The sequence below is a fragment of the Tenrec ecaudatus genome, chromosome 8, assembly GCF_050624435.1.
Source record: "Tenrec ecaudatus isolate mTenEca1 chromosome 8, mTenEca1.hap1, whole genome shotgun sequence".
Classification (NCBI taxonomy): Eukaryota; Metazoa; Chordata; class Mammalia; order Afrosoricida; family Tenrecidae; genus Tenrec; species Tenrec ecaudatus.
Window position 1 is genome coordinate 13,075,221 of NC_134537.1, and position 12,231 is coordinate 13,087,451.

Sequence of the window (12,231 nt, forward strand, 5' to 3'; positions counted from 1 at the left end):
TTGGAAAGGGTGGAGTATGAATCTAGGAAAACGGAAAGTCGTCAAAAAACGGAATGGAGAAGGACATCATGTGTGCTAAGGTAGAGGAGCAGTGAAGAAGAGGAAGGCCCTCAAGGTGGTGGACTGACTGTGGCTGCAACCATGGGCTCAAGCCCAGAGACAATTGTCAGGATGGTGCAGGACCCGGCAGAGTTTTGCTGTGCAAAGGGTCCCTATGAGTCAGAACCAATTCAGCGCACCTAAAAGGGTTAGGCTTTCAACACGTACCTTTTTCCTTTGTGCAGGGGAGACAATTTAATCCATTTAATATCATCTAGCTACTATTTCTCACTACAGAGGTCCAGTCTAATCTCTACTTTGCGCCTCCTGGGAGATGAGTTCAACTCATAGAGTCTTTGCTCTTTCCTCTTCCCATGTACGTACGATGCAACTGTTGGCATAGCTCTACAAGGCTACACATGCAGCTAGAAATAGTAGTTTCTTCATCAACCTATCGCAGTGGTATTGGGGAAGACTCTTAAGTCATTTCAAACAGAGGCAAAGAAGTCATCCACGCCACAGCTTTTTAGCACGTCGTTTCCCAGAGCAAAGAGCCTTCCAAGTTCCAATGAAATTTAAAATGCAAGGCTGCCTTCTCTGCCCTCCTTCTCCTCCTGAAGCTGTGCCTCTCCCCTCTGAGTTCTCCTGTAGTACTGTCATCCTCCAGCAATTAGTAATTATAAAATAATAGAAACAATCATTAGTAACTTATAATTATCTTCTCTTCCAAAGTATACGATCCTTTAGCATGAATTGTCTTGCCAACAGATCATAATTCATCTTGATAACAGGTTTGATGGAGTTACATGAGACATGAAGCTGGCTCATTAATGTTATTATTGTTTTTTAAACACTGTGAAAATAGTACTTCCTAAGTATTAATTAATCTTCATGACTTCCTTATGAAGTAAGTTAAATATAACTAAACCTATTCTACAAGTGGAAGAGTTGGCAAACTGGTGATCTTCCCAAATGACTCTCTCTCTGTTACCAACAGACTTGAGAGTAGAAGAGGAAATAGCTGAATTTGACTAATTTTTCCATGATATTAGACAAAGAAACCTCACAAAATCCACAAACAATGAATAATGAATAAACCACTAGAACAAATGTGAGTTCTATTTCTACCTACTTACTGAAACAAACAAACAAACAAACAAACAAACAAACAAGTCCTCAATCTGACAGCTGAAGTGTGATTCTGACTTGTAGTGGTCATAGAAACCACAGTAGAACTGTCCCTGTGGGTTTCTAAGACTAACTTTTATGGGAGCAGAAAGCCTCTTCTTTCTCCCATGGAGAGGCTAGTAGTTTCAAATTGCTGACCTTATGGTTAGTAGCCCAGGGAGTAACCCACTATGCCACCATAGTGGCATCTATTACTTTCTAATAAAACCAAATAACCAAACTCACCATCATCGAGTCAATGTTGACTCATAGTGACCCTGAAGGTCAGGGTAAAACTGCCCCTGTATGTTTCCAAGACCGTAGCTTTTCATGGGAATAGGAACCTTCGTCTTTCTCTGACAGAGTAGCTGGTGGTTTTGAACTGCTGACCTTGCAGTTAGCAGTCCAACTCATAACCACTATGCCACCAGGGCTCCAATTCCTGATAGGATATTCAAACTAAGCAATGTGCATCAATGATTGTTATGGCACGCACGACTGTCCTCTCTTCCCATTCTCTGCCTTAAATTCCTGTTTTCCCTCTAGAATCATCTCTGCCATCATCACAAGTTACATTAATTCAGTATCTTTTCTCTGAAGCACATCAAGCACAGCTGAGTAAACTAAGGAATCTACACAACCCCAATTCAAAGCCTCTGTAGCACTTCTGCTCCTATCATGTAGAAGAATGAGGAACTGCAGTCCTGTCAGCACTGACTCGGTGCCCATCTTTGGGAAAGCTATTTGCTTTTTTCAATTTCTTGTCTCTAAATAGAAGTGATTTAAGTCTCATAAATTATTGGAACCTCAAGAGATAACAGATTTAGAGTTCCTGGTACCTTATAAGTGGTCAATATTCGCAATGGCATGCATCAGGAAGCACACATATTAGAAGCCTGCTCGGCAAGTCTTGAAGGATGAAAGAGAGGACCTTGAGAGGAGGATGTGCTGCTAGGGGTGCACAGGCAGAGCTTTTCCTGAACACGGTCGTCATAGTGAGTGGATCTCCACTTGGCATCACAAAGTTGTCTTTATAAGTCAAAGTAGCGCGTGGGGCATCAGTCAACATAGGGAGCCTGCAGGACTGATGAGAACTGCCCCAGAGGTTTCCCAATACGATAATCTTTAGGCCCACTAACAGATACTTTCCCCTTGTAGAGCTGTTGGTGGGCTTGAACCACAGGCCTTCTGGTTCACCGCAGAGTGCTTAACTGCTGCACCACCAGGGCTCCTACTGGGCACAGAGTTGATACAAAAGTAATTTTAAATGAATTTATGAGAGCAAGAAGTTTCCAAAGATGAAAAGAGGAAGAAAGCACAATACCAGCCGTGTATCCTCTAAAGCACCTTTGGCTACCCAGATGTATTTGCATACCCATGATCCAAGAAAAATAGGAGACTTGAGGGGTGAAATAGATGGTGGGACACTAACCTATCTTATCCTACCTTACACACACACACACACACACACACACACACACACCATTCTGAGTCAATTCTGACTCATAGCAATCCTGTCGAAAGTTGAAGTGCCCCATGGAGCTTCCAAGACTGCCACACTTTTATCCAGCGGCGAGTCTGGTGGGTTTGAACCACTGACTTTTCCATTAGTAGCTGAGTGCTTAACCACTGAGCCCTCAGAAGGAACCCAGAAATAGGAAGCACCGGAGAGGCTCTAACATTAAAGGACTGCCATCATCACCTGTTTGACTGAAGAGGGGCGTGGGGAAGGATGACAGTTTACCCCCATCTGTTTGCTATGGGTTGAATTATGTCCCCACTAAAGTACAAGCTGGCAACTGTAACTTCTGTGCGTGTGGCTAGAGGACCTCTGGTGGCCTGGCGGTGCTGCGTTGGGCTGCTGACCCAAGGCCAGCCATTCGAAACCACCAGCTTCTCTAGAGATGAGGTTTACATTTCAGTACAGAGTTACAGTCTCAGAAACCCACAGGAGAAGTATACTCAGTTGATATACAAAAGAGATTAAACAAGCGAGACGAGGAGAGATAGATTGAGAGAGATGCTAAGACACGTGACAGCGACAATCTCTAAGGAATCTGGGAGCAGAAGCTGAAGAGATAAAGTTCCAAAGTTGTTAGAAAGAGAAAACCTTCCCCTTGACTAGGACTCTGATTTCAGACTTCCACCGAGTCCGTGCCTACTCAGAGTGCCTCTAAGACTGTAACTCTTGATGGGAGTAGAGAGCCTTATCTGTATTCCTTGGAGCAGTTGGTTTTGAACTGTCGACCTCATGGCTAGCAGCCAAACACAGAACCACCACACCACCCGGGCTCCTCGACAGCCTCGTGCATCATGAGAGGTGAAAGTTCTATTTGCTAAGTCATCTGCTTGTGGTATTTCTGCTGTAGCAACACTAGATAACTATTTAAAAAGAAAACATTTCTTTTTGTTGACCTCTTTTGCCTTAGACTACAGAAACATGAAAGCACAAGGGATGTTACTGTATGAGCCATATGAGATGCGTGCTAACATTTGAAGATAACTTCACACTTCATCCAATTAACACAAACCACCTCTAAAAGGGATCATTAGGCAAACCAGAAGAAATCCTGTATTTCTTTTAAAGAAAATAAAACTTACCAGCTGGTGCTGTTAAGAGGTATTGAATCTTACCTGTGTAGATATAATCCATATACGCAGGGTGAGTTTTTGTGAAAACTTCTTTTACTTTTTCTATTTTATCCTCTCTGATGGTTGCTGCAAACGGTGTGTACATCACTGAGAAAGATTCAGCTCTGGTGATAGCTTCCTCAATCATGGCCTACGAGGAAGCAAACAACCCAATTGGCACCAATATCACTGTGTGACTTTTAAAGAATGTATAAAATATAATTACCTTTATGGATGATTAAAAATATTATATACTGTATGACAAAGATAACATTTTTGGGTCTTGAATATTCATTAGGAAGGCAGTTTAATTAGTTCTGGAAATATTATTTCATACCAAGAAAACCAATTAGATAAAGAAAATTTGTAAACAGGCTGCTCCAAATTGAGCTTGCTTTAAGATTAAAAATAAAGATTCTTTTTTCTAAGATGTCACTTTTTTCCTTGACTGAAAAAATCACATTCTCAAATCTAACATGATCATTATCTTGCTCCTTCATGAGCAGGAAATGGGGAGTAATTTGTACGGAAAATGTTTTCTTTTAAAAACCCAGCTGAAATATCTAGATCTAAGTATTTTCTATCAATAACAAGACAAGCTAGACAAACGACATTTTTGCTTCTTCTTTCCCTTTTGGAATGAGAACACCTCTCTCCACGTCCTCTCAGCAGAGCTGACTATCCCTCCAGATCACAAGAGCCATTTAAAATATATTCAGTTATTTAAGAATGTCTTTAACTTGTCTTTGCTCATGCAACATTCTTGATAACACCTTGGTGTCACCCGGAGCTTCCTGCCTTAACTAGGGACGTGATGATTTGTACCAGAGCAAAAGGAAAGTTATGTAAAGTTTCAAAAGGAGACTTGAACATTGACTAGAAAGTGGAAGTGTCTACCGTTATCTCATTATTCTGAAGAGGCCACAGGAATACAATTTCTCCCTGAAAGCCAAGGTGCCAAGAATCAATAAGGGAAAAGCATAGATTTCTACATAGAAAGACGATTATTCAACAAAATGAGATTATATTACTTCGATACAATATTTTCTAAAGAACCGTCCTATGATACACTGAGAAAAAGCCTAGTGGGATTTGCTCATTTTCACTTTCATTATGCAGCAACCCCAGCTGATCTCTGTGATCATCTATGTTGTCTGTCCGCCAGCAGCTGTGCAAGAATTGGCTGGAAGCAAAGGTCCATCTTTCCCTTTGACTAGCATTAGCAGATGATGTAGAAACAATAATGGCGGGGCACATTTCCGACGGAATGACAGAATCCGCATTGCTCACAACACTGTAACTTTGCAGACGGGGGAATAAAGACCGTCGTTGTGAGTCCAAACCCAGCACCAGCACACAGAGTGACTCAGCAAGACTCCGAGTGGGTGGCAGGTCTGAATGACGGCACCTGCCTGTACTCTTTGAAGGGTTACAAAGGCTAACGCGATGAACAGCAGAGCCTAACTTGTGAGTATGCGGAGGGCAGAGGCTGTGGTTGACAGTGAACTTGTGAGTATGCGGAGGGCAGAGGCTGTGGTTGACAGTGAACTTGTGAGTATGCGGAGGGCAGTGGCTGTGGTTGACAGTGAACTTGTGAGTATGTGGAGGGCAGAGGCTGTGGTTGACAGTGGCAGGCCTAGATTCACTTGTGGAACTACATGGGAACTAAGTCTTTGTAGGTGTCCCTCTATCTACAAGGGAAGGACGGGAGGGAAGTGGTCACTAAACAGAGAGCTTTGGAGAGAGGAGTGTGGAAGATCAAAGGCATCAATCTGACCTGAACAGTTGAACTTTGTCAGTAGGTTCCCCCTACGATGCAGGCTCGACCTGATCTGGTTTCCAAAATGTGTGCATTTTTGGCTTGTATGATTTTGTTTGGTTTTTTTTTTGCTCACATTGGAGCGGATCTCAGAGGTGTTATGTCATGGGGAGCCGCCCTCTTGAAGTTGTGTTATAGGTTTTTCCCGTTGTTCGATATGAAACCCAGGATTGGTGAACCTATAGCGGCAACAAGTAGAATAAGGGCTTCGAGGGGAAGGGTGTCCAGTGGTGGAGTGGGGGTGAAAGGGAGATGACGTCAAGGAGTCCGTGTAGAAAAAGAATGTTTGAAAACTGATGGAAGTAGCCATTGGACAAGTCTCCTCAACGTGATTGAACTATGGATATATATCTATATATGTGGAGATATATAGGTATATGTAGATATGTAATGCAGTTGGCAAGCCTGAAACTGGTGGTGTGGCTTGAGAATTCAAATAAGGTGTTTCTGCAACAGGTACTTAGGTGAAAAATAAACATTGTTTAAATGGAATCAGGAAAATACTTGAATACGTTCTTCAGCTTGAGGCTCCCCGCTGGTCGCTGCTGAAATCAATCCTGTGCTGTGTTCTCAGGGTTAGCACCTACTAAGTGGCCTCAAGATGCCCGTGGAGAGATGTGCTGAGTAGGAAAGCTACTTTAGACCTCAAAGCCTAAAGGTCATGATCAAAGGTCATAACCAGCGTGGAGGCCATGGCCTCACCATACTTCCTTTTGTAAGTCCTTGGTTCCTCACATCTCAAATAGCTTTCCTCATGGTCTCTATAAATAGCTTGGCAGAAGGTATTCTGCTTTAAATTCCAGGCCAAAAACTTTAGTGAAGATACTGGAGCCTCCAGCCTGCTTCCAGAAAGACATTAGCAGCATCCTAGCCAGGCCAGGATGGAAGAAAACGCTCTCTTCGCCCCTTTTCTTTTCCAAGGGCTGGCAGGGTGTGTGGCTGCTGGCAGGGTAACTTTTCTCAGCCATCTCACAGCGGGCATGGCAAGACGCACGCCCAAGAACCCAACCAGCTACTCTGCAGGAAAGCACAGAAGTGCAGTCTCTGTGTGGCAGCTTGGTCTGCTCATTCAAAGATCTGTGCTCTTGGCTTCAGGATCAGGTCATTGCATCCGGGCCTCCACGGGGCTTTCTACTCAGGAGGGTTATACCCCATGCAAGCAGCCAGCCAGAACCAGTAGCGATAGGGCCCTTTCGTGGTTTCGGCTCTCCATTCTATGATGGATGGGTAAGGAAGCGAATGAGTGAACAGAGTGAACAGATAATGTATGTATGGATAAGAATGATACCTTCCAAGGAGATGTTTTCACAAGGAAGTTATGATACTCTAAGTAGAACTATCACAACATGCAGGAGAAATGAGATTACAGATTACCAGAACACGCCGCTTGTTCCCATGTGTTCTGTTTTCCTAAATATAGACTAGCTAGAAGTTTAGGGTCTGTGTCACATTGCTCTTATAAAGGAATGGAGTAAAACTATATGTACATCTATATATTTATACATCTACTGTATTTTAAAGTATATATTTGGTAACATTTTTAATGTATGATTGAATAATACAAGGATAATAGTGTTTAGAACAAATACTCTCCACTGAACTAGGAGAAACGGGTAACTATTTTTGTTTGGACACCAACATATCAGCTGCTATTTTATGACAGCAGTCATCTGTGATTTAAAATTGGCTTTGCTTTTCATCAAGAGTCTAGTCTGTTCGTTCTCATATGTACAAATTCAAAAATTATACTGATGATTTTTAAAAAAATGAAATATTTTTAAGGCATGGTTCACGTGAAGATGAAATAATTTGGGACTGTGGGTTTGAAAATATAGCAAGAGCTCAGAAAAACATTAGCAACTTGAAAACGTGTACAATCTTAAGTTGTGCTAAAATGGAGGTAGATGTAGAGATCGAATAGTATGTTTTATTTCAACACTAATGTTCTGCAGTTGAAGGCTGCTTTTACAACAGCTGGGCCCTCTGATGTCCATAATGGCCAACTGCATGTGTAGAGAGGAGGGAAAACGAGCAGTGCACACAGTCTGTTGTTGCCTGGGCATCGCTGCTTTCTATGCTTGTTCTGCTGCAGCTCAAAAAGAAACCAGGACGTTAGGTGCATGCATTTAGGAGTTCTTGCCATTTTCTGTTGTTACTCTCTTATTTCCCGTGTTTTAAAGCCTATGGTTGCCTAGTTGAAGGTAGCAGGCAGCTCATTTTCTCTCCAGATGGGTAACTCATACTAATTTTTTCTTATACTTTAACTAAGTAAAAAAAAAGTCACTTGCTGACATTCCCTGACCCAGGACAACTGTGCAGCAAGAATGATGGTCAGACACAGAATGATTAAGGAAAAAGTAAATAACAAAAGAAAGAAAGAAAGAAAATTCATTTCCCTTTTTATAAAACAAGAGAGCTAGTTTTCATGGTGAGTTTTCAATGTGCACTCAGGTGGCAGGGATAAAGCTGGAAGACACTACAAACTTCAAATATTTCATAGCAACGACATTATGTAATTGCTTTCTTTGGACTGGAAGATCTGTGCCTGTGGTAATTCTTCCACCATGTGCCTGGTAATAGTGGTTCAGTCCGCAGAAGGCTTGTCATTCCTAATTAGAAATTAGGATCAAATTCTTATAGATTATTATTCAAGTGTTCCTTTAATGCACATAATATTAGGGTTGACTATATTTGCTGCAAATTGCTTTTTTTTTTAAATAGCATATTGGATGTAGTAAGTATTTTCCAGTCCACTGGAGTTTGGAGAACCTTCAGTGATTTCTCTAAGAATGTTAAGCTGCTTAATTTTGTGGAATTGGGACCTCCCACGTGATAGCTCACTGTCTTCTGAGGACGTGATCAGATGCTCTCCGGATTCCCTCATTGTAGATGAGTGTGGCTTTGCGGCTGAGTGTGGAGAGCGGGGCACAGGGGGGAGGAGTGACGATTCTCCCTTCCCTTGCTGGACTCAAGCGCTGCTCATCACGTTCGTCCCTGTCAGGACTTGACAGAAGATGGAGCCCCAGACGGAAGCAAAGGGATTCTCAAATCCTATTTTGATTTTTGGTTGTAGGAGTAACCAGGAACGCCCACGTCGGACTACAGCGTGAGTGAAAAATCAACCTTGAATCACTTTCAGCCACTGAAACTTTAGGGTGGTTAGTTGAAGCCAGTCAGACCACACACAATAACAGTAATAGAAAATTGGTAATTATTTTATCTAAGGATGTGTGTGCATTATAAAAACTACTAAATATTTAAGATTATAGTTATTTATCTTTTAAAAATTCTTATTATAAATCGTTGCATTGGGGGCTCTTACAGCTCTGAATCCATACATTAATTGAATCAAGCACATTTGTACATTTGTGGCCATCATCATTTTCAAAATAATTTCTTTTTACTAGAGCCCTTGGTATCAGCTCCTTTTGTACCCCTCCCTCTCAACACCTCCTCCCTCATGAACCCTTGATAAATGATAGATTATTATTGTTTTCATGTCTTACACCATCCACTGTCTCCCTTCACCCATGTTTCTGATGTTCGTCCCTCTTGGCAGGGGGATGGGGTGGGGGGGTGTTATATGTTGATCCTTGCGATCGGTTTCCCCTTTCTCCCCCCTCCTCCCCCCACTTTTGAAACTATGTGCAGCCAAACACACACGGATGAAGCAGTTTCTACTTGTCAGTGACATTGATTACATTCCCTGAGTTGGGTTCTCTGTAACTGTTCTCACCCTCCATCCTGAGCTAGTCTTCTTCCAGGAACATCAATTCATTGCCCTCCAAAGGTGTTACCCCATCTTCTGAGTTGTAGTCATCAGCTGGATCACATATAGATATTTCTTCATCTGATGTACGTATCTATATTGATATATCTGTCTATAGCTATCTATCTTTCTATCTATCTATTACCTATTATTTTATTGGGTGCTCTTACTGATATCATAACATCTCAAGAATTCTTTCATGTTTTGCCTTGGTGTGGTGGGGTCAGATCGGGTGCAATTCACACAGATCAGGTGCAATTCACATGAAGGGGGTGCAATAGGACAGCAAGGGGAGCAGAGCAAGGAAGTCCCTAGAGAATACCAAAATAGATTTGGGGGCCAGGGCATAGCACTCACTTAACTGGAACATACTTCTAAAGGTCAACAAACAGATCTAGAAACATTTACAGGCTTTTTTTGTCATTGTTTTTTGTTATTGTTTTGTTTTGTTTTGTTGTTTTGCTCTGTCTTGTTTTTTGTGTATATTATTATTTCTGCAGGTCTATCTAGATAAGATAGGTAGGATAAACAATCTGGAGGAAAAAAACAACAGGACCGACAGTTTCGGGGGGATGTGAGAGGGGGAAGGTAGGGGAAAGGAAGAGGTTTTAACAAACCCAGGGACAAGGGAATAACAAGTGACCCAAAATCAGTGGCAAGGAGGGTGTAGGAGGCCTGGTAGGGATTGATCAAGGGCAATGTAACCAAGAGGAATTACAGAAACCCAAATGAAGACTGAGCATGATAGTGGGACAAGAGGGAAGTAAGAGGTAATACAGGAAAAAACTAGGAGGCAAAGGGCATTTATAGAGGTCTAAATAAAGGCATGTATATATGTAAATATATTTATATATCAGGATGGGGAATAGATCTATGTGCATATATTTATAAGTTTAGTATTAAGGTAGCAGAAGGACATTGGACTCCACTCAAGTACTCCCTCAATGCAATAATACTTTGTTCTATTAAACTGGCATTCCATGATGTTCACCTTCCCAACATGATCACTGAAGACAAAGTGAGTGCATAACCAAATGTGGTGAAGAAAGCTGATGGTGCCCTGCTATCAAAAGATAGCATGTGGGGTCTTAAAAGCTTGGCGATAAACAAGCATCCCTCTAGCTGACAAGCAACAAAGCCCACGTGGAAGAAGCACACCAGCCTGTGTGATCAAGAGGTGTCAATAGGATCAGATATCAGGCATCAAAGAACAAAAAATCATATCATTGTGAATGAGAGGGAGTGTGGAGTGGAGACCCAAAGCCCAACTGTAGGCAACTGGACATTCCCTTACAGAAGGGTCACAGGGAGGGAAGGAGACAAGCCAATCAGGGTGCAGTATATCACTGATGAAACATACAACTTTCCTCGAGTTCTTAAATGCTTCCTCCCCCCAGTATCACTACCTTACAATCAGGCTAGACCAGAGGATATACACTGGTACAGATAAGAGCTGGAAACACAGGGAATCCAGGACAGATGATCTCTTCAGGACCAATAATAATGAATAGGAATACCAGGAGGGCGGAGGGAAGGTGGGTTGGAAAGGGGGAACCAATTACAAGGATCTACATATAACCCCCTCCATGGGGGATGGACAACAGAAAAGTGGGTGAATGGAGACGTCGGACTGTGTAAGATATGACAAAATAATATTAATTTATAAATTATAAAGGGTTTGTGAGGGAGGGGGCATGGAGGGAAGGGAAATGAGTTGATACTAAGGGCTCAGGTATAAAGCAAATGTTTTGAGAATGATGACAGCAACAGATGTACAAATGTGATTGACACAATGGATGCACATATGGATTGTGATAAGAATTGTACAAGCCCCAAATAAAATGACTTTTTTTACAAAAGGGTGTAAGAGCCTTCAATAAAATGATTTTAAAAAGAACTAAAAAACAACATCTCAGAATTCAATCACATCAAGCAGTATGTACAATTGCTAGCACAATCAGTTTGAAAACATTTACTCTCTTCTTGAGCTCCTTGATAATCTGCTCCCATATACCCCCCACCATATCCCCCAGGAACCCATATTATTATTTTTTTCTGTAATAGTTTTTTTGCCATATCTTACACAATACAATATATCCATTCAAATACAAGTCTGTTGTTTGATCCCACCGAATGGAGTTATACAATCATCAATGCTATTGATTCCCTCCCTTCACCCCACCCCTCTGTCTCCCCACATCCTCAGGGAACCAATTTTCCTGTTACTGTTTCTGGAAGGCTTATCTAGATTGACTTTCATGTACAGAATGATCTTAAATATACAAATGAACATATGCAAATTTAACATGATTTTTACCTTAAATCTGATATTTTTATTAGTTAAAATGAACTGTTGCTTTAAGAAGATCTTAAAGGATATTTTGCGCTCCAGGTTTAAATATTATCTCAGAGGTTAATCCAAACTTCATGACTACAGGATATCTGGTGTCTATGAGTCTTTGAACTTCTGTTTTGTAACCCACCCCTCATCCCCCACTTTGACCCCCATTTTGTTAGAATTCTTGGTCAAAACTTGCAGTAATGGTAGATGGGGACCATCTACTTCTTCTGGTGTCATCAAACATGTGGCAATTGTTAATGAAGGCAATTACCCATGTATTCCATATTGTGCTCTTCTTCCTGGATGGAGATTAAGCAATCATTCCTTCGATGGCTACCTGCAAGCTTCGTAGACCTCTGGCACTAAGCATTAAAGGGGGAGGTAGAGCAGAAGCACTAATCGCGTTATTAGGCCAATTAACGCTGATGTCCTATGACATCAAGACTCAGAACCTCAGACCCAGAA

The 12,231-nt window shown here is 41.7% G+C and overlaps 1 protein-coding gene across 1 annotated transcript in view; it reads right to left on the minus strand.

Moving 5' to 3' along the window:
• Positions 1–12,231, minus strand: part of SPATA16 (spermatogenesis associated 16) — a 320,380-nt gene that overhangs the window by 98,052 nt on the left and 210,097 nt on the right. Inside the window, exon 5 of the mRNA XM_075555593.1 lies at positions 3,841–3,988. Within this exon, the coding sequence (XP_075411708.1) occupies positions 3,841–3,988 (148 nt within the window). The remainder of the gene's footprint in view (positions 1–3,840; positions 3,989–12,231) is intronic.